This window comes from Podarcis vaucheri, assembly GCF_965113315.1.
Source record: "Podarcis vaucheri genome assembly, chromosome: 1".
NCBI classification, from domain to species: Eukaryota; Metazoa; Chordata; class Lepidosauria; order Squamata; family Lacertidae; genus Podarcis; species Podarcis vaucheri.
Window position 1 is genome coordinate 117,749,963 of NC_138759.1, and position 23,024 is coordinate 117,772,986.

The window sequence follows — 23,024 nt, forward strand, 5'->3', positions numbered from 1 at the left end:
TGACTTTACTTCTCCAGTATCATCCAGCAACGGTTAGATTTTGGAGACCAAGCCAGACTCAAACTTGTCACATTTTTGTTAGAGTAGGAGTTGGGTAACAACTTTGAACTATCAGAAACCTTAAGGGAACGAATTAAGAGAGAAACAGTCTGCACAAAGCCAGCACTAAGCAACTGGCATTCAACAAAATGGCACACGATGCATAGAACAAAGAGCTGAAGGTACAGAGTCTCAGTTGTACTGAAGCCAAAAGATCTGAGCAGCTCAGGAATAAATTGGCGGATTGATTCAGATACGGACAGGTGCTAAGAAAGTTATTTAGTAAATGTTCAAGGAATCTGCAGGGAGGGAAGAGAAATGTGTTGCTTTTGAGATAATTTCCCAGAAGCTTCATAAAAGAAAATTGATTACAAGGATTTAATAAGTAAAAGAGAGCCAAAATATATAGTAATCAAATGAGTTTTTAATTACATCTCAGGCAGATATAAAATCCAAATAGTGTACTTTGTATCCAGAAAGTCTGAGAGTAATGCTTTGGTGGCTGAATTATTTTTAAAAGGCTAATTTCCATAGGAATTATAGTAGTCTGTTTAATTAAAAGAGTGAATCTGTGTCCCAAAGCCAAAGTGTATTAAAATGTACAAATAGGGCTTAAATATCAAAGCAGCCTCTGAAGAAAGGCATTTTATACCCTATACATAAAATCTAGCCTTCAGAGTTTTTCTAGTCCAAATGTCACCTGATTAATGTGCATAACAAACGATGGTATTTTTTAATTACACTATATATTTTATCACTATTCTATAGAATTAATTGCCTATACTTTACTTATGACTGAAAAATCAAAGACCATGGAAATATCCCCTTCAATTTATTTTACTCAATTTTAATAACCCTAAGGCAATAAGGAAGAGCATTTGAGGCTGGCAAGTGTCCTCATCCTTGTTAGCTAATCTGAACACCTGAGTTGCTAGGCTCTTTTAATATACATAAAAATGTACTATATGTATGAATGATAGAAGGCATGGTCATAATCAGTTTATGAATGTATGTATGCTCTTTCCACAGATACATTTGTGCTCAAGGTGGTTTACTTTACTTGCATGATTTTAACTTGCTTTCCAGAAGAGCACATTACCGGCCCCCTTTTCTTCCAAGGATCCCATAGAGTAGGAGTGGAGAACCTCAGGACCAGTAGAAGAATGCAGGCAGGCTACTCTTTGCAACCCTTGGGCCCCTCCTTGAGCCACATCTTCACCCACCTCTAGTGCTTGAACTGAGATAATGTCTGTTGCTTGTCTGAATGAAGGGGGGGGGTGTGATTGCATTTTACTTTGTGGACCCAAGCTTGCTAAACCAGAAGTGAGGAATCTGTGGTCCTCCTTATGGTGCTGGAGTCCAAATCCCATCATGCTTGGCCTTTGGCGATATGACTAAAAGGAATGGGAATTGAGAGACCAACAGCATTTGTAGGGCCAGAGATTCCCTGCTCCTGCATTAAAAGTTGTATTCTAGAATAGTAAAGGTAAAGGGACCCCTGACCATTAGGTCCAGTCGTGAACGACTCTGGGGTTGCGGCGCTCATCTCGCTTTATTGGCCGAGGGAGCCGGCGTACAGCTTCCGGGTCATGTGGCCAGCATGACTAAGCTGCTTCTGGCGGACCAGAGCAACACATGGAAACGCCGTTTACCCTCCCACCGGAGCGGTACCTATTTATCTACTTGCACTTTGACGTGCTTTTGAACTGCTAGGTTGGCAGGAACTGGGACTGAGCAACGGGAGCTCACCCCATTACGGGGATTCGAACTGCCGACCTTCCTCTGTGGTTTAACCCACAGCGCCACCCGCGTCCCTATTCTAGAACAGTACATATCAGCAAAAAGACGCCATGTCTCATAAAATGTTCCAGAAGTGAACCTATCTCACAGAGCTCCAGGGAATACTGAACTGAGCAAAGATTCTATGTTTTCAGTGGACTGAAATGAGCATCTATTAACCCAGTGATTTGTGACTCCTATTCTTCTGCTTTCTCCCAGGCTTTGGTGAAAGTGAACGGGAAACTGAAGCCTATGATGGATTCGGTGGTGGCCAATAGAAATAGGTGGGAGGAGCTGCACCAAAAAAGACTGCATTCCCAGGCAACCAGCAGCACCACCACGTCCTCACCGTCCTCTTCCTCCACCTTTGCCATGTCTCGGGGGGTCATAAATTAAGTCGGCACATGTTTTCCTGCTGCTAGGATAGGAGGTGTCTGAAAGGCTTGTTTAAAGCTTAGTTGCGTCATTTTAAAACAAACAAAACAAATCCTTTGTCACGAACATGCTTAATTCAGATGAAGACAACCCGGCTGGTTTAGGCCTTTTTTTCTCCTGGAATTTCACTTGGTCTGAAGGGAGGATCTGCAATTCTGTTGGTATCTGCAGCGACATGAGCAGCTTGGTGCAGCCTGCTTTCGGTCAGCATATTTCAAGCTGCTGTTTTGAAAGATGGCAAACATGGTCATAAAGGACTGGCGTAAATGAAGCTTACAGCTTAGTTTAATTAAGAGAGAGCATGGCTGAAATTTTGTAAAAATGACTGAGGCATCTGCAAGGGGCTCGGGGGGCGGGGCGGGAGAGAATAGTTTGTAATAATAACTTGGGTTTGCACTAATTCAGCATTTACTGATATGAACCAGTTATTACCTGCACTTCTCATAGTTATCCTTTTTATTGTGCTTGAATGTTCAGAGAAGCCTGCATTGTATTTATTCTACAGGAGGGGTTTTTGGTTGTGTGTGCTTTTTTTACAACAAAGCTTCAAATGATTGATCAGGGTTTTTAGAACTGTCTGTCTTTGCTCTGTTGAAGAGGAGATAGGAACTTCATTACATTCAAAAACACCAACCTGTTCTGGCTTCCTTAAGACTTTCGTACTAGCAATGCAATTTGAATTGTTCTGCAGGCAGAAGCTTCTATAAAGGTAAAAATTCTGCATGGTAATTTGGGTTCCTTTAGAATTTTGTTTTAAACATTTTTAAAGCTGCTTTGCGCCCTAAGAAAAAAACCAATGGTATTTCATGAAAATTACATAATAAAAATGAAATCTGTTGCCTTCTGGTAGAGAATTTGCACTATACGGTATGAACATGGCTTTCTAGTATATTTTCTGAATCACATTGACTTTGACTATTACTGTTAAAGATTGGTATGACACTGGAGTTATGTCACAAATGGAGCAATGACTACCTCTGCTTTTTTCTGGCCAGGTTGGTTTTAGTTTTTTTAACAATAACATGTTGGCCTACTCCATTATTGCAGCCAACCGAAATCAAGTCAAAAATTGCATGTACTGAGGATACAGTGAACGTTTTGCATATTGTGTGAAATCAGTGTGATTCATGTTTAATACCGAAATATATCAGTGGAGTTGCCTGCACTGGAAATGAATGCTCTTTTATTTAAGCACATCATATTTAGCAAAATTTCAGTACTGCTGGAATGGCATTGCTGCTCCTGAATCACATCCTCTTCCCTAGTTAGCATTCAAATTACATGGTCTGTTCAGGTTCATTTCATACAACCAGTTACACGTGTTGGCCTGGATGTACCAGCAAGCAATGCTCACCACATGGAGAATGCAATTGCTTCACCAAACGACCAGACCCCAACTCTTAATTATGTGAGCTGGGTGTTCACTGAAGAGACCAGGTAGCTTTACCTCTGCATCTTCCACGCTGCATACAAAGCCACACAACTCACATTCTTAGCATGCCAGCTTGGACCTCTGAATTGACAGGATTACTGATGGCTACCTGGGATTTTCGTACAGAATGGTGGCTGCCTGTACTTTCTGTTGTTATTACCCTCCCAGGGTGGTAGTACACATGGCACTGTCTTAAGTACTCAGAAGTATAGATTTTTGTAAAAGGGGGAGGGGGGTTCGGAAGGAACCAAACCACTTGACAAGAACCTGTTTCCAGGGTTTCCGGAATTGGGGATGGAGAGGACAGTGGGGGAAGCAGAAACGAAAATGCACAGGTAGACTGTCAGGCTGTTAATTAAGTCTTTGGCCACCACAAGTGCCAGCTGAACACAGAACAAAAAAAAAAGGAATGGGAATCGGCAGACGAGAGAGAAATTACCTCTCTTTCTGCTCCCCATTTCCCCTTTTCAATCTTCTTAACAGTAAGCATCCTGGAGGAAGAGATGGGGGGGCACCATGAAGTTAAACACCCACCCACCCCACACACTATATGTTTCAGAAGAGCAAAGGAATGAGGATCCTTTTTCCTGTGCCCATGCATAATAGTAAATGCTCAGGTTTTGAGGCTGTCAGCCCTCTCTAGAGCTATATAGCACAACAGGGGAAAGCTCCCCCACCAAGCCTTGAAACATCCACAGCCCTACTCAGCTTGAACTCTCCCTACATAGCAGGGAGCCGTGCATCTTTGTGTGTTCTCTGCACTAAGACACACTGCACTTGCTCTCATTGAGGGCCAGTCCAGCCAGTGTAGAAAAGGTAGGAGGAGTTGCCCTAACTGCAAGTGTCCCCAGCTGCAGCATTCTACTTACCCATTAGGAATGAATAGCGACCATTCAGTTATATGGGAGAAAGGAAAGGGCTACTTATGTGAAGGACCTCTAATAACTTGGAACAGCTGCTGGATCAGATGGAGAAAACAGTATGGCCTATATTACTACAGGGCTCAGGTATCCCACTTCTTTTCTCTCCTCTTGGACCATACCCCTACAGTGCAGGCAGGACAGTTTTTTAGCCTCATGACATACAACTGCCCAACTCTTAAGTCCCCACCCTGTCTTTCTAGGATGTTTACTAATGTATAAACCTTCAATCGTTTAGTCATACTATACAGTATTCTTCTTTCACCTGCCCCTTTCCCATCTCTCTGACACCTCCACATTCCGTTTATCCTTGAAGCTGGGGTTTAAATTTGGGCAATCATAGAAATAATAATAATTTAGGGGGGGAATAGTTATATGTAAGTCCAGCAAATCAAAGGGAAATGTACCAAGGCAGTTTCCCTAATGTCACAGCAGTTGCATATAAGCACTTGTTGGTTTTTTTTTTACAGTGGTGTCCTGGGTGAAAGGAAGAGTGTTCACCCTCTTCTAATGCAGAATACAGCAGAACGTTCACGGCTGTATTGTGCAGCTGCAGAGGGTTTTGTGTGTATGCAGATAGAGCTTGCTGGCTGTATTATATAGGTATGTTGGTTTCAAATTGTCGCTAACTACAGTAAGCATCAAATGCAGACATGTCTGGTTTCTCAGTTGAATAGAGGTGCTATAGGCTTTACTCAATGAAACGTAGTTTCTGTCTAGAAATCTTAGCAATCTGAATGCTGCAATATGAAACGTACTGCTTGTTCTCTGTCAGTGTCTTCTGAATGCATGCCAATCTGTATTAAACATACTTCTTATATTAGGATTTCAGAATCTTAAAACCGCCTGACTTAAGAAAACAAGGTGCTATGTTCATCCACTTTTGAAGGGCCTACAAACATTGTAGACGAATTGCATTGCAGAAACATCAGTGGGAATGAATCCTGAATTACGATGTTGCAGACACAGATTTAAGACTGGAGGGAGGAGCAGAGATTTGCCACATCCTGTATAGCACAAAGTTCACAAAAGAATTTTTGGAAATCTGTTTATATTACCAGATGATCTTCAAACCTTAATATTATTTTCTGTTTGTAATAATGTTTGAAGAATGAAATGAACAATGTTATTTTAACAAAAATGCAAAACAGCTAAATTCTTTTGCCAAAGAGCAGACAAGGAATGGGGAAATCCATGTTACTTGCTACAGAGATGAATACTTGCACTGTTTGAACTTGTTTTTGTTACCTCTCCACTACCTCCCCTCCCCTTTTCTTCCCCAATAATAAATAAAGAACTGGGACGGCATGCTTTAAACCACATAAGGCTTATTTATATAATATGTGCTTTATGGCAAAAACAGACACTGTGATTGACTTGGTCCTGCTGGCAGCTGCATAAAGCTTTCCTGAATTTTGATACAGCATATTGCTAAGTGTGACATAATTTATAGCACATAACCTACAGCTTCTTCCAAGGTTGAGTGTTCCCTCATTTCCTCTCCTTTTTATTGGCTTCAGCACATTGTTGCCCCTGGCAACAGCAGTGGCAGTGACAGGAATGCAAAACCACTGCAAGCTGACATACATTCGAAGCCCTAACAATGTCAACCATCCATCACACAGCTATTTGTAATTGCCTCCATCTATTTCCGATGTCTTTTGGTATCTTTTCTATTGTGGATCAAAATTCAGAATCTGCTGACTAATGCTGTGGTTCTGATTCACCCCTTCCCCTCAACTCCCTTCCCCTCTCCTGACTAATTTGGCGTTGGCTGCATTCATACATGATGCTAAACAGTGGTTTAACCAATGGTTCAACAAACCATGAATCATCTCACAGACAAGCAAATAGGCCAAGGGTTTATTTTCCAAAGCTTGGTTTATTTTCCAGCTGCTCTTGCTCTTGCCCTTGCCCTGTGCTTTTGTTGCTTAACAAGTATCGCTGGTAGGATGGCCCAACAAAACATGCTTAAGCAAAGCTGCTGGGTTCAGAGATTATGGCAAACCATAGTTAAACAGTAGTTCACAAGCAGACAAGAAACAATGGCTTTCCTAGTTAGTTAGTTTGCTGGGCTGGGTTCACACATTCAAACAAACTATATTCCAGCTAAACAACTATGCTTTAGTGTTAGGTGTGAACTAGGCCATTCCTACATACTGAAGCAACTTCTTGGAAGCTGGGAATCATTACAATTCTATATTGTAATATTTTGAGTACCTGAGTTGTTGGATTTGGAAGTGGTTGTACTTGCCTAGTGCTTGCCAGATAGTCATAACATATTAAGTAGTGAGCCCCAGTTTTTAAATTTAGATCTAGCAATCAGATTCCCATCTTGTATTGTTCTATGATTCTAGACACCAAGAAGTAAATAGAGAAACCTGTGTAGTAAGTGTATTAGATAAAACGTACAATAGCATTGATCTAACAGTTGTGTTTTCTGATTACAAGAGTGTACAATAGCTTCCAAATACATGTAATTGTGGAAAAATAGAAAACAACAGTTTTCACAAAAGTGTAGGTTCTCCCCACCCTCTAAATCAGCGCAGAGAGAGGGAATGTCACTCATGAAGCATATTTTATTTGCTGCTGCTTGTAAATATTAATTTTGACACTGTTCACGTCACAGTTAGAAAAGCCATGAAAAATATAATGTGAGATTGTCTATATGAACAGAAGTACATTGTCATTGTTGGAAAAAGGAAAGGAATATGATCCCACTAACTAGCTTGCGCACTGAACACAGATAGTAATCAATTTATCCACTTCCATAATTAGCAGAATATTTTCCCATTAAAATATTACTCACCATACATTATGCTTCTATTTACAAGAAAGGAGATCAGGTGGAACTTTTTGATGGTAAGAGATGTTCAACTGTGGAACAGACTCTCAGAAGGTGGTAGACTCCTTCACTGGAGGTTTTAAAGCAGAGGTTGGATTACCATCTGTCATGGATGCTTTAGTTGAGATTCCTGCATTGCAGGAGGTTGTTCTAGATGGCCCTTAGGGTCCCTTCCAACTCTACTATTTACATTTAAAAAGAACTGAAGCCAATAGTATCTGATGTGAAAATAAACTTACAGGATGTCAAAATCAGTAGTTTATTCAAACCAGATGCATATTAATAACACTATCTGTGTCATGATAAAACAAAACAATACTATATGTTGTGTGCATGTAATCGTTTATTTGGCATTTGACCAATATACCAATTCGGCATTATTTATCCATCACATTTGTAGCAATTCCTGCCCACCCAAGAACATCAAGGCACAATACATGGAGTTTTTAAAAAATAATGGTATCCTTCAGAACACTATTAGGCAAGTTAGGGTAGGAGACTGTTACTGGTCCTAAGTTAGTAAGAGAGCTTACATTAGCCAAATCCAAATTTGAGCCCAAGGCTCTGCAGTCCTGCATGCCTTCAACTATGCCATACCAGCTCATACATGAACAAGAGAGAAAGAGAGGGACTGCCAGAGTATGAGAATGCAATCAAGGAAGAAGAGCTGGTCCTCTTCCCATTCTATCCCTGCCTCAGTTTCAACCTGAAAAATTAATTGGCATGTTTGTGCAAGGTGAAAAGGATTCAAACCAAAATAATATAAAATTCAGGGATGGAGAGCCAATGGTCCTCCAGATGTGCGTGGACCACAGTTCTCATGAGCCCCAGCCACCATGCATGGCCAATGCCCTGGAGGCAGTGATGCTTCTGAATTACCAGTTGCTGGAAACCACAGGAGAGAGTGCGCTCTTGTGGTCAAATCCTGCTTGCGGGTTTTCCCCAGGTATCCAGGTGGCTGTGAGAAGATGCTCAATTAGTTTGGTCATTGGCTTGATGCATCAAGCTCTTCCAATGTTCTTATGACAGGAGTTGTAGTCACAACACGGAGGATCACAGGTTTACCACCCCAGTACAAACTAAATATAATAAAGAAGGGCTTGGGAGTTACTATGGGATTGTTTATTATGTACTAGAAATGTCTTGCTTTTCTGTGTGAATATCTCATGTTGATCATTTTTTAAAGAATGATTTTTTAAACATTTTCTAATTTTGATGTTTGAGGTTATGGGCATATTAAGAGTTTCACCAGTCAGTGGTGTGAGAGGTACTGTTACAGACTGCCTGTCAATATGTCTGTCACATTATATGAGAGCATATTTTAATTAAGGTTTTAAAAAACCCCCACAAATGAATCATGTGTACCATAAACATGCATATTCTGTGTAATTTGCGTTTGTATGATTATATATGTCTATTTATTTCTGCCTCTTTAATACAGCTCACTCCATTGGTTTGCCTTAGCTTATCCAACAACTCCAATTCAACTTTTATAACAGCATGTTTTTGAAATGGGTAATTCAGTTTGTTTTATCTCACTAAATAAAAGAATAAATCACTAAATGGATGCCTCACTTTTTTTTTTAAATTAGGGTTCACAACTTACTTTTAGTGGTTATTCAGTGACATAAAAAGCGAAGACAGCTTTCGTGTTCACATTTCCTTTCCTTTTAAAAAAACACACGAAATTTTCATGGGTGCGTGAATGGTATCAGATCTGTGCCATGGTTCTTGTTGCCTCTGTTCTACAGATGAATAACCCTGTGGATGTCCCACTATCTTCAAATGATCTTTCTGCCAGATAAGTGCATGCCCAGACTGCATCTTCTTCCAATAGTTGCAAGATTCCGGGCATGTAGAAAAATCTCACTCATACAACATTCTTTCATGCTTCTTGGCTTCTTTTCCTTGGGATGATGTGTGGCAGAATGGGGTCAATTTGAACTTTCCTTTGAAGGGAAACTGTAATGTTTTTTAGGCACCACACCTGTGAGTTTATATTTGCTTTTCCAACTGATCTACCAAAAGAGAAGCATCAGACAGGAGATGGTTCATCCTTCTCCAACCCACCACTTACCCCTGAAAATCAACAAGCACAGGGAATTAAAAGTACACACTTCTTCGCTGCAAGTGGTGCCCCTCCACCACATTACTGTAGAGAAGGGCAATTTTTAAATGAATGAATTTAATGAGTACAATAATGTTAGGGAACTGCCCAAATTACAGATTTTACAAGATGTGCATTTTTTTTCACCACCTTTGGAAGCCAGAAGCCTAAACTTTTATCAGGATTGATTTCCCTTGCCCTTACATTTTTTCCTAGACTGTTCACAAACGCTCTTGAGCAACTTGAGTAAAATCCCATGAAGGGTTAATTCTGTGGCTTTTTATAACACTGCATTACGTTTATTGCTTAACCAAATTACAGCATTAATTAAAAGACCCTACTAAAAGTGCTGCCTACCAGCTTCTATTCCCTAAGGGCCTATCAAAAGTGAATGAAGTTGGACAGTGAAAATTAGAGGAAATGGCCATGCCAACTCTGGTTTGTGATTTGTGTTTTCATTTCATTTGAAAATGACCATCTGTCTATGCGGAATGCTTTCTTCAGCCTGCAGATCAGGAAGAGTACTGCATGGAAAAAACTCGCAATGCTGACTCTAATGGCTAAAATGTTAAAACAAAAGTAAGTGTTGCCATTTGTGATCACAGCTATGTGGTTTTCCTCATGGGATAAGGTGCAGTCCTCTACATATTTATGTAAAAGTCACATACATACCTAAGTGCACACATGAATGCACCTCTTTATGTGTGTTGCGTACCAAAAATAATGCTTAATTGCATGGTGCCGATTTCCAAACCTTTAACCTTAAAAACACCTAAAGAGTGGCTTAAAAAAAAAAGAAATAGTAATAAAGGTTTCAAAGCAAAGGTTTGAAAGGGGCTTGAGATTCAAATCTGAAGTGTAAAACTATATCCAGACAGCATAACACATATGAACAGTATAGTAAACGTGATGTGATGCTCAAGGAACACGTATTAATATTTTAGTGACTTCAGCTATTAGGCTGAGAAGCATAATGTTCCATGAAGCAAAACAAGGATGATATGGAAGTATTAGGTTCCCCAAAAGGCTGTTTATTGTTGCATGGACTTCTTATAACTGTGTGTGTGCCTAAAAGACTAAGAAACTAAGCCATGGTAGTCCTCCAGGGGATAAGGAGCATATTATTGCTAAACAGAGTAGTGGCATATTGGTACAATAACCAGATTGTAAAACTTGTTTGGATAAACATTTTGAAAAGGTAAAAGATTAGTGGACTCTAAGGGAAGATCCTTTGCTTATCAGCCCTTTCAAAATTTTACATTCCTGCATTGCAGGGGGTTGTACTGGATGACCCTTGAGGCCCCTTCCAACGCTACAATTTATTCTACTCATGCTTTAGTTCCCTCCCGATCTCTTCTCTCCCTGCCCCTTTTACCTCACACTACTATCTCAATGGGTGATCAGTTACAAAGGAAGAACAAGCCCCTGTACTTTTAGCTGTTGTGTTAGAGGGAATGTGAGTAGGAACAACTTGTCACTCATATAGAACTGTAGAACTACAGTAAGTAACACACACAATGGTTTAAACATTGATTTCAGATCTTCAATATCTCTTGAGGTAGTAAAAAGGATGCATTTGCACAGAAGGAAGGGAGCACAAGACACCTGGATTCAGCTTAATAGTTGGGGAATGAAAGAGATGGTGGTGATTTGATGAGATTTCTCTCTGTCATCTGGAGGTATGGGGTATCTTTTGCTAGAAGCCAGCAAAAAGTGACCAGATGTGCAGGCAATGGGTGTTTGTGAACAAATTAGGAGTTTAAAACAGAACATTGGTTTGTAATATAAAAGGATGGATGAAGCTCATTTCACCAGTGAAAATAAAGTAGATGATCGTTTCTAAAAGCTTCACTGGAGAGCTGTTAATGAGCATCTTTCTGCCAGCTCTGGTCCCCATCTGAAATGGGGCATTGCTAACATAGGGGGCTAAGGGACGTGGGTGGCGCTGTGGGTTCAAACACAGTCTAGGACTTGCTGATCAGAAGGTCTGCAGTTCGAATTCCCGTGACGGGGTGAGCTCCTGTTGCTCGGTCCCTGCTCCTGCCAACCTAGCAGTTCGAAAGCACATCAAAGTGCAAGTACATAAATAGGTACCGCTCCGGCGGGAAGGTAAACAGCGTTTCCATGCACTGCTCTGGTTCGCCAGAAGCGGCTTAGTCATGCAGGCCACATGACCCGGAGGCTGTACGCCGGCTCCCTCGGCCAATAAAGCGAGATGAGTGCCGCAACCCCAGAGTTGGCCACGACTGGACCTAATGGTCAGGGGTCCCATTACCTTTAACATAGGGGGGTGGTTGTGACACCCATCTCAACATGCAATATGGATGGCAATTAACACTGGACGATACTGCAGGGTGCTTGTAAGCCTCTCAACGAGCCCCAGCATTCCCACCCACGCACTCCCCAGCCATTCTGCGGGGTATTAACAGCAGCTTACATTAGAGGTTTCTCATAAGCCACAGTCTCTCAGCCGACCCACCCAATTATACGCCAGTTTTATTTCCAGCTGCCACTTTTAGCGCTCAAAGGACGGGCAGTCAGGGCGTAAATAACTACTGTACAAGCACGCAGACAACCCAACAGGCAAACGAAGGAACTGTCCGACCCTTCAAGCTAAGCCTTCCCACCGAGCCCTGTCCTCCTTTGCATCAAACTCAAAAAGCCCGGCAGCCGCAACGCTCAAGCCCGCCCGCCAGAGAGAGCCGACATGCAAAACAGCAGGGCGGGCAGGCGAGTCCCACTATCCCAACGTCACGTGACCCAGAAAAGAGCCCCCCCTCTTTCCCGACGCCTCCGGAAAGGAACTACATATCCCAGAATGCTCGCCACTTACGGTTCTGGGAAACGAAGTCCACGCCGCTCGCAATTTACGTCATCCCCCCCTTTAGGGAATTTTGTTTGTTTGTTTCAAAACATATCGCCTCACGTCGCCGAGGCGAGAAATTATGAACAATTGAGAACAAAAACGTGAATACCCGAGGGCGCAAGGGAAGGCCGCTTCTTCCTGGCGGTCCTGACTCCTCGAGAGCCGTTGCCACAGAAACCGACGCCCGTTGGCCGACGCGCTTCCGCTTCCGGCAGCGGCGCGTTGCCTAGGTAACGCTTCTCAGCGTGCGGCCTGTTCGAGCGGGATGGCCTCGGTGGTGGCTCCCATAGCGGACGGGGAGTTCACGGCGGCGATTTACGGCCTGATCCGGGCCGGGCGCTTCTCAGAGGCGGTGGGGATCCTCAGCAGCGAGCTTCAGAGGAGCTGCCGCTCCCGGGCAGGGCTTTCGCTGCTGGGCTACTGCTACTACCAGCTGCAGGACTTCGCGGCGGCGGCCGAGTGCTACGAGCAGCTGGGGGCGCTGCACCCGGAGCTGCACGAGTACCGGCTGTACCACGCGCAGGCGCTCTACAAGGCCGGCCTCTACGCCGAGTCCCTGCGCGCCACTCTCCCTCTGCTCGACGTGCCGGCCTTCCAGAGCCGGGCCTTGCGCCTCCAGGCCGCCACGCACTATGCCCAGGGCGACCTGTCCAGCGCCAAGGCCCTGGTGGAGCTGCAGCTGGCAGCCGCCACGGAAGGCAGCACCGCGGCCGCCGAAGACCCCTCGGAGCTGCCCGACACCGAGGTGAACATGGGTTGCCTGCTGTACCGGGAAGGGCAGCACGAGGAGGCTTGCAGCAAGTTCGCCTCCGCCATGCAGGTGCTGGGCTACTGCCCCGAGCTCTCCTACAACATGGCGCTGTGCTGCTACGCCGCCAAGCAGTACGCCCCGGCCCTGAAGCACATTGCAGATATCATCGAGCGCGGCATGCAGCAGCACCCAGAGCTGAGCGTGGGGACCAACACCGAGGGCCTGGACGTCCGCAGCGTGGGCAACACCTTGCTGCTGCATCGCACGGCCCTGGTCGAGGCCTTCAACCTCAAGGCGGCCATCGAGTACCAACTGTGCAACCTGCAGGCGGCGCAAGAGGCGCTCACGGACATGCCGCCCCGGGCCGAGGAGGAGCTGGACCCAGTCACCTTGCACAACCAAGCCCTGATGAACATGGACCGGCGGCCCACTGAAGGCTTCGAGAAGCTGCAGTTCCTTCTGCAGCAGAACCCCTGTCCGCCGGAGACTTTTGGGAACCTGCTCCTTCTCTACTGCAAGTATCAGTACTATGACCTGGCTGCGGATGTGCTGGCCGAGAACGCTCACCTGACCTATAAGCTTCTCACACCCTATCTGTACAACTTCTTGGATGCCATGATCACTTGCCAAACTGCCCCTGAGGAGGCGTTCCATAAGCTTGATGAGTTGGCGGGGGCTCTGACCGAGCAGCTGAGAAAGCTGACCAAGGAGGTGCAGGAATCGAGGAAAAATCGTGATGATGAAGCTCTAAGGAAGGCAGTTAATGAATATGACGAGACACTGGAGAGATATGTCCCTGTCTTTATGGCTCAAGCCAAGATTTATTGGGACATGGAGAACTATCCCATGCTGGAGAAGATGTTCCACAAGTCAGTGGACTTCTGCAAAGATCATGAAGTGTGGAAACTTAATGTGGCTCATGTATTGTTCATGCAAGAAAACAAATACAAAGAGGCCATTGGTTTCTATGAGCCTATTGTAAAGAAGCACTATGATAACATCCTTCAGGTCAGTGCCATTGTGCTGGCTAACCTGTGTGTTTCCTACATCATGACTAGTCAAAATGAAGAGGCAGAGGAGCTGATGAGGAAGATTGAAAAGGAAGAAGAGCAGCTCTCTTACCATGAGCCCGATAAAAAGATCTATCACCTCTGCATTGTCAACCTAGTCATTGGGACACTTTACTGTGCCAAAGGGAACTTTGACTTTGGCATCTCAAGGGTAATTAAGAGCTTGGAGCCTTACAATAAAAAGCTGGGTACAGACACTTGGTATTATGCCAAAAGGTGTTTCCTGTCATTGTTGGAAAATATGTGCAAGCATGTGATCATGGTACGTGACAGCGTCATTCAAGAATGTGTCCAGTTCCTTGAGCACTGTGAAGTGTATGGCCGAAATATCCCAGCTGTTATTGAACAACCTCTTGAGGAAGAGAAAATGCACACAGGGAAGAACACTGTTACCTATGAAGCTAGGCAGCTGAGGGCATTGATGTATGAAGTTACCGGGTGGAATAAGTAACTGCTCTGACATTCCTATACAAAATGGCCAGGGAGCAGAAAATCAATGAGGTGCTGGGGCCATTCAAAATACTACATACATATATTTCATTTTCTTGTTTTTACGATTTAGTCTGTTGTAGTGTTTGAAATGGAAATGGGCTTTTTATATCAAATTAATACAAAACTGGTACGACCCTCAGAGGCTGTTTCTTCAATATTGGAGCATATTTATACCTATCAAACTCAGCAGGAAATATTGAACTAGCTTGACACTAGTTTGAACTAGAGTCTTAAAGAACCCTGAAATATTGGGCTCCACTTGTTCATTTTTTAATTACTATTTTTCCTTTTAAGATGTTGTATTACAGATATATATTTTAAGAATGTAACAAAAGTAAATAGAATGAGGTTTGCAAAATAAAGTAGAAAGTTGTGCTATCCAAATGTTGTCTTATTACTTTGGAATGAACAAGGGATGAGTTGGTAGGACCTAAGTTCTCATATTTTATCCAACAGACCAAATAGTTTGGTGGCCAGTTTTCTTCAGGGAAATAAATGACAAAGGTAAAGATTTAGTATACGTATTATGTTTCTTCCTCACCATTTGTTGTCATGAGACCTTATGAATCCCAGTACAGGAAGCTAGAATGTAGCAACACAAGATCCTCCATTATCTAGAAACTTTACAAGGGGACCAATTCTTGTGTGGAAGGGGCCCTAGGTAACTGGATATGTGGTGGAGAATATGGAACCTGGGGGTTTCATGCTATGGTTTGCTGTGCTGGGAAACTGTTGTGGCCTCTGCAGGCTGGGCCCTAGTTGCTGATGCCTTGCCTGTACAGTTGTCTCTCTACCCAGGCTGACCTGATGATGCTACTTGTTTGTTATTGATGGCTTCTGTGGTGCAGTGTGTGTTGTCCAGTGCCTTAGCTTTCCTCACTTGCCTCTTAGAAACAGCCACCTAGTGGTACAATGTCACCACTGCTGACCACCCTTTTTCAAACAGGGAGTTTCAAGCAGGTGTGGAAGACCTTTGGCCTTCCAGATGTTGCATCAACCCCAGTAACTATGGCCAGGGATGATGGGAGTTGTAAGTTCAGCAACATCTGTAGAACCAAAGCACAGAATGACCAAATATTCCCCACATGTGAGTTTAAAGCCTTAGCTATGTTTTTGTCTCAGGATCTGTGTATAATTTAGGCCATGGTCATTGGCAGGGTGTTGGGATATTGAAATGGCATGGTGTGGGAGCAGTGTTGTTGCATGAAAACTCCTATTGTGATCCCCAGTTTTGAAGTGGATAAATTGTATGCTTGTGCATTTATGAGAGGCCTCAGGTATGCAGCAGAGGTTATCCTATTTCCTCACCATGCCATTTTGGCACTGGCGCCCAGTTAATGCAAGAAAAGGCCTCAAATTCATAAATGTGATGCACCACTGAACAATGGCAGGTTCTGGCAGAGAAGTGAACATGTGGGTATTTAAGCGTGGCAAATCCCTATAGTATACTAGAAAGACACAATGGTGTATTAAAAATACATTTCAGTGAAGAGTTATTTGCTATATAACCAGAGTAGTGCAGATGGAAAATATGTCTTTAAAAAAAAGAAACCAAACTAGCAAGTAAATCTGAGTATTGGATCCCTGGAGATTTTCATGGAACCCAGATTCATCATATTAAGAGTTGTATCCAATATTTGTCATACTCAGAGTAGACTCTGAAATTAATGGACATGACTAACTGGCCCATTAATTTCAATGGGCCTATTCTGAGTTGAATTTAGTTGGCTACAACCTTCAGACTCTCCTTCCATGAGCATTAAACTGTTTATTATTTCTTAGTTTATTTAATTAATATCTATCTCACCCTTGTTCCTAAAGGAGCCCGTGGCAGCAAACAACAAATAGCAAAACCATACAATTATTGTTCTGTAGTGAGTTTCACTGGTGTCCAATGATAGGATACAATGTATACCACCTTTCAGAAGTCAAAAGAGTAAAGTAACACTGCCTCTCTGCTAAAATTTACATGCAGGTAGAAAAAAATACATATAAAAACACACACAGGTCAATGTAGAAGACCTGCTTCAAATTTCCTGTGATTGGAGGTTTTCTTTAATGCACATGCACTTGGGGCACATTTTAGAAATCTAATGATACAGAGGTTTGAAATCATAAAATATATGAAGCAAAACCCCTCTCGGTTCTGGTACTGTACCAGCAGAGGCATGGAAGCAGATATAGCATGCCATCTCCCACATTGCTCCCTCCAACTTTGAACAGAAGCTGATGTATGGACGGGGCCAGCAAAGCAGGGATGTGAAGTAACTGCACTGTCAATCACACCCAAGGGATCACTTTCCCTCAAACGTTATTGGGAGTGATGGCATGATGATGAAGCTCCCATTTTGCTGCTAGTAAAGTATGGAATGGCCTTCTGTAGCTCATTCCAAGATGACTTAGGAGCAACAGCCGCTGAGCTCTATCTATATGGGTGAAAACCACTGACCCCATTGTCACACTGGAAAACATCCCCCATGATGACTCCATGATCATGCAGAGAGAGTCAGCTCTTTGTAGGTGTCAGTCATATGGTGGCATGGAGCATTATCAGCTACAACTGCTTGGGAAGTGTGCTAATTCTGGGCTCATCACATGATGGCAGCCTAGCAAGGCTGGTGGTGATTCACGTGATTAGAGCCAACATGCGGTACTGGTTGCTGCCACCCTATATTAAATTGCTTCCCACAATTGCTTGCACATCAGGAAGGGTCTACGATTTCAAACCTCGTTCACCTTCATGGAGCAGAGCAGCAAGCAGTAGAGCATGTTTCTAATTTACAGGGAGAATTGTACTATATATTGTTCGGTATAAACAGTGTGACCTTTACAAAAAGTTTTTAAAAGTCACCCCACATTATAGAGAACGGAGTAAAGGCTGTGGGCAACAATAGCAGGGCTTTGTTTAATATTCACTGTGCATTTTCTGTAAAAGTCAGTGGACATTTAAAACCAGATCCCCATGCATATTTGCACGAGTTCAAATGTTGAGTGCCCTCTAAGCAATGCAAAGGAGGATGAAGAGTTCTTTATGATTTTATTCATGGCTGACTACGTGGCAGTGTTTATGTGCTCTGCCCATTTTCACCTTCAGAACTGGCCTTTACGATTCCACGGCCAGCATCACCTCTTGGAGTGTCAAGCTCCTGTCCATTACTTTAGCATAAGGATCAACAAAGCCACAAATATTATTGTAAGCTATGAAGGGGAACAGCCTTCTGTAGGATATGCATTTTCACACCGTGCCTCCATTATGCCCTCTGAACTCTATTGTATATTAAAAAGAGTGGATAGCTGAATTTCCCCCATCCCCACCAGTTGAAACTTGGTGAATGTGGCTTGAATCATTCAATAAATTTGGCTGATCGCAGGTTAAGGACAAACAAGGGAAAGTACTTAAACTATGGAGTTTGCTGGCACAAGAAGCAGTAGCTTAGACTGCTTTTTAAATGCATTAGGCAGATTTATGGCAGGTGTTCTATCAATAGAGATTAGCCACAATAGCTTAAGGGCCAGAGGTACCGTAGTTTGCCTCTGAATCCCAGAAGGGAGAGACAAACAAAGGTATCTGACTAGATACTGTTAGACCCAGGGGTCACCAACCTGGATTTTTGAGTGTGAGCTGTGAGTAGGGCTGGGCAATATATCAATATATCGCCGAAAATCGGTTTGAAGTCCATATCGTGACACCGGTTTCATGATTTCTGACCTGGCAATACATATATCGCAAATCATGGTGGGGGAGGGGGGGTGCTACGCAAAAAATCACACTGTGGGGAAAACTGAAGCCAGCCAATCCCTCTACATAGCTCCATCCTTATTTCGGACATCACAATATATCACTATATCACAATGTTTAGCTGGTGATATATCGTGATGTTGAAAACCAGATGTTGCTCACCCATTGTGGTCAGGGAGGTTAGAGGTATGGTGGACATCTGAAGAAGACCAGAAGGACACCTTTGACCCCATGTATTCCTTAGAATGAGGGACACGGGTGGCGCTGTGGTCTAAACCACAGAGCCTAGGGCTTGCTGATCAGAAGGTCAGCGGTTTGAATCCCTCCGACGGGGTGAGCTCCAGTTGTTTGGTCCCAGCTCCTGCCTACCAAGCAGTTTGAAAGCACATCAAAGTGCAAGAAGATAAATAGGTACCGCTCTGGCAGGAAGGTAAACGGTGTTTCCATGCGCTGCTCTGGTTCACCAGAAGCAGCTTAGTCATGCTGGCCACATGACCCAGAAGCTGTCTGCGGACAAATGCCGGCTCCCTCGACCAGTAAAGCGAGATGAGCACTGCAACCCCAGAGTTGTCTGCGACTGGACCTAATGGTCAGGGGTACCTTTACCTTTACCTATTCCTTAGAATAGCATACCATACTAGGTGGAGACAAGTGACTTGCTCAAGGCTACATACTGAATACAAGACAGAGTTTGGCCGGGGGGGGGCAGGTTTACACTGTTCCATTTTTAATAATTTCCTGCTTCAAAAATAAATTTCCCTCCCATTTTCTGCCCCCCAACCACGCGCCTCATGCCCTTCTCTACCTGTCTCTGTTGCAGCACCACACGCACACATATACACAATACACATATACATATATACACAGGTGAACTAATGCCAGTGTACTGGAAGAAGCAAAGATCACCAGTATCAAAGCAATGATTCTTCAACATCAACTTTGTTGGACTGGTCAAGTTGTGCAGGTGCAGGTGCCTGATTATCGTCTTCCAAAGTAACTACTCTATTCCAAACTTTAAAATGGAAAGTGTAATGCTGGTGGTCAACAAAAGAGGTTCAAAGACTTTCAAGGCAAATCTAAAGAAATGTAGAATAAACACTGACAACTGGGAAACACTGGCCTGTGAGCGCTCCAATCGGAGAACAGCCTTTACGAAAGGTTTCAGGGGCTTTGAAGAAGCTCAAACTCGGGGCAAAAGGGAGAAATGTGCTAAGAGGAAGGCACGCTTGGCAAACCCTCACCATTATCAACTCCCTCCCAGAAACCTATATCCCCACTGTGGAAGGATATATGGATCCAGACTTTGCCTCCACTGTCACTTATGGACTCGTTTTTAAAACCATGTTAACGGAAGACAATCTTACTCGGCTATGAGTGGTCGCGAAAGGAGAAGACAACACAATGCTTCTCTTTTGGGGCAGGCAGGAAGTGAACCTTAAAAACCATTGCAGTTTCATGCATGCCTCTTAGTTAATTTTTATTTTTATTTTTTTGCCCTTCTTCAAAATGTCAGGTTTGGTGCACTAAAGGTGGTATTGACACGTAGGGTTTCCGGCATTAGTTCAACTGACTGTGATGCTGGTGCTTCTCTCCCATTTGCTAACATTCCTCTCATACTTTACAAGCCTGTTCCATCGCATCTTGACCACTACGCCGCCATGTTGTCAGTCACACATGCCGTTCCTCTCCCTCTACATTCCCCATTTCTTCTAGGCTTTGACTTTTGGGCATGACTTTCTGTGTGGAATACCAGCATCCTTTCTTGCCAGGCAAAAGAAAGAAAGAAGGCACAAGCCTTGGAATAGGCAGGGATATGCCTCTTCACAGCTGTGGCATGAACCTGTGAAAAAGGCGGGAAAATTGCCATGCAAACTCCCACAATTTTCTAGGTGGAGGGGGATAAAATAACACAGAAATGAGCGCTAAGCCTGCACTGTATTGCATTAGTTTCCCAGAAGAGGCTTTTTACATCGCGTGACAGCTCACAAATATTATGTGTCAAAACAACAGTTGGGGAAACATCCAGAAAACAGGATAAACTGCAGCGCGAATGCAGCCAGCGTTCATTGGATAAGAAGCTGTGAGTAACTATAATATCTGTTTTTATAGATGGGCCGGCTCCTTCAAAAAAACAGAGGAGGGTATAATGTATCTTTTCAAGTGGAAGTGGATTACATATAAATAACTACCGTATTTTTCGCCCTATAGGACGCACTGTCCCATAAGGCGCACCTAGTTTTTTGGGGGGGAAATAAAGAGGAAAAAATTATTTCCCCCCCAGGCGCGGGGCTGGGGCGGGGGAGGCCCGAGCTTCCCCCGACCCCAGCCCCCAAACAGGCAGCTCTCTGCAAGCCGTGGGAGCCCAGCGCTGGCTCCCGCTGCTTGCGGAGAGGTCCGCGAAGCCTGGACGCGCTGATCTCAGTGCGTGCAGGCTTCGGCATGCCGGCAACTCTCCGCCAGCAGCGGGGAGCGCTCCCGCTGCTTGTGGAGAGGTCCGCGAAGCCTGGAGAGCGAGAGGGGTCGGTGCGCACCGACCCCTCTCGCTCTCCAGGCTTCAGCGTAAGCCTGCATTCGCCCCATAGGACGCACACACATTTCCCCTTCATTTTTGGAGGGGAAAAAGTGCAAACTATAGGGCGAAAAATACGGTAATCACCAGGTAGCCTGTTCTGACACGGGAAACCAGTGACAAATATGCCAGACTTCAAGCTGCCCTTCTGAACAGGAATCGGGCCTATGAACAGAAGTGGTGTGACCCTGTTGTGGCAGATGTGTGTTTTTTGCAATGTCACAGTGTGTACAGGAAGAAAAGACATCAAAGATCTGTCTTCTCCCTCCTCCTCCTCCTCTTTCGCTTCCTTTGTTATCTTTTCTCCCTTCAGTCATTTACAATCCTTCCCCAACCAGCTGAAGAAGTGACAGCAGGCAGGCAGGAGGAGTTACTGCCAAGATCAGATGTGGATAAGTTTTCTGATGGCGCAATGCCTCCTTTCTCAGCTGCCTTTGAAAACCTTGGAGCTGGAAGATATATTGGTTATATACATGTGAGGGAGGGTCAGCCCTACGGGGTTGAATGTATCAAAAACAAGGAATGGCTCTGGCCAAAAATAACAACTTCCCTCCTGTGAAATCTTTACACTTAAAAGTCTTTATAGTAGCAGCAAATATATGAAGCATGGTTTCGTCCCCAGTTTATGAAAGGATACACAAAACAACACATTCTTTCCCTCTTCCTATTTCCCCATCACAGCAGATAGCGGCCTCCTTAATAATAATAATTTCATTTCTATACCGCTTTGTGTTTTAAGCAAAAAAATTCAAAGCAGATTTTAAAGCATCAAATAAAACAGTCCAGAACAAAACATTACTGGAGAAAGTCAAATATAAAGTATACACAGGGCTTTTTTTCAGCCGGAACTCAGTACTGGCACCTCTGAGGTGGGCACCATTGCCATCCTAAGAGAATGAGGGAGGTGTTCATTGCACGTTCTGGTACCTCTTTTTCTACAAAAATGGTACGCATTCCAAGCAACATAATTAACAGGAAACTAAAACGTCGCCTTAAAGATTTCAAAAGAAAACATTACAACAGAGGTCAGCTACAGAGTGCACATTTAACGCAGCCAGGAGATTACCATAAACATTTCAAAAGAAAACGTTACTCAAGAAAGTCAAATATAAAATGCTTATTTAAAACAGCACAATTAACGAGGGAATGAGCTATTATCAGTGTTCAGTTGTGGGTGAACATATCAGATGACACAGCAATTCTTCAGACAGCTCTTGTTTATTCACAGGCCAGACCAGAACAGAACTGAGCTGAAGGGTTCAGCCAGCCTGCTCATATAGATCTCAACTACAACGCAACAGTAACAACTTTCTGTAACTATCCAATCACTGAACGTCACTTTCAATTCCTTATTTGCATATGTGGACCTGAGTGAAAACTATCTACAGTATCCCCCTGCTGGCCCAGGGTGAGAACTTCAGTACATAACCATCAGGAGCATAGACCATATCTGCTGATGTTGCTGCCAGTCCTGCCAATGGTGGCTCATGGCGGACATGAGCCGTAAAAGCTCAAGCTCAGAGACAGCCAATATAGTCTCCGGCCTCCTCAGCAACCCCAGCTTTTGAAGCTGGAGTCAGTCAGGACCCCGTCCTCCCATGCTTTCTGTCCATGCGCTCTGCTCATGTCATGCCCATCCTAGGGAAGCCTGACTAACCTGCTGCTGTATCAATCACTTTCACGACATGTCTCTCCAATCAGAGAGTGGCAAGCTCATAATGTTATTCCAATATATACAGCTACCTGTAAGAAATAGAGTGGAAGGACATGTTCTCAGGGAACCCTGAGTTCTCCACTTTTAAGCAGACCTTGGCCACGTGAAAATGCAGACAATAGAGTATGGATGGCACAATTAGTACATAGTCCTGTAGCTCCTAGCAGCTGATGTTCTAGCAAAGCATTCCATTAATGGAAGGCGGCTCAACTGTTCAATTTCAAGTATCAGCAATGGAAACCTTACTACAGTCATTGCAAAACAGA

At 43.8% G+C, this 23,024-nt stretch overlaps 2 protein-coding genes across 11 annotated transcripts in view; both read left to right on the top strand.

Moving 5' to 3' along the window:
* PDE11A (phosphodiesterase 11A) overlaps positions 1 to 5,930 on the top strand; it is a 155,866-nt gene extending 149,936 nt beyond the window's left edge. For 9 of the 10 annotated variants that reach the window (XM_082232795.1, XM_082232799.1, XM_082232801.1 and 6 more), the window contains one exon: positions 2,038 to 5,930. In XM_082232795.1, coding sequence (XP_082088921.1) covers positions 2,038 to 2,214 — 177 coding nt within the window. In that variant the 3' untranslated portion in view covers positions 2,215 to 5,930. The remainder of the gene's footprint in view (positions 1 to 2,037) is intronic. The other variant, XM_082232798.1, reaches the window with a different exon arrangement.
* Positions 5,931 to 12,611: 6,681 nt separating this feature from the next.
* Positions 12,612 to 15,120, top strand: IFT70B (intraflagellar transport 70B). Its single transcript, XM_082240682.1, has one exon. The coding sequence runs from the start codon at positions 12,689 to 12,691 to the stop codon at positions 14,693 to 14,695; it is 2,007 nt and encodes a 668-aa protein (XP_082096808.1). The 5' UTR covers positions 12,612 to 12,688; the 3' UTR covers positions 14,696 to 15,120.
* Positions 15,121 to 23,024: the final 7,904 nt, after the last annotated feature.

Excerpts from the sequence above, each read along its gene's own strand:
- IFT70B (XM_082240682.1), top strand. The coding sequence starts at position 12,689 with ATGGCCTCGGTGGTGGCTCCCATAGCGGACGGGGAGTTCACGGCGGCG.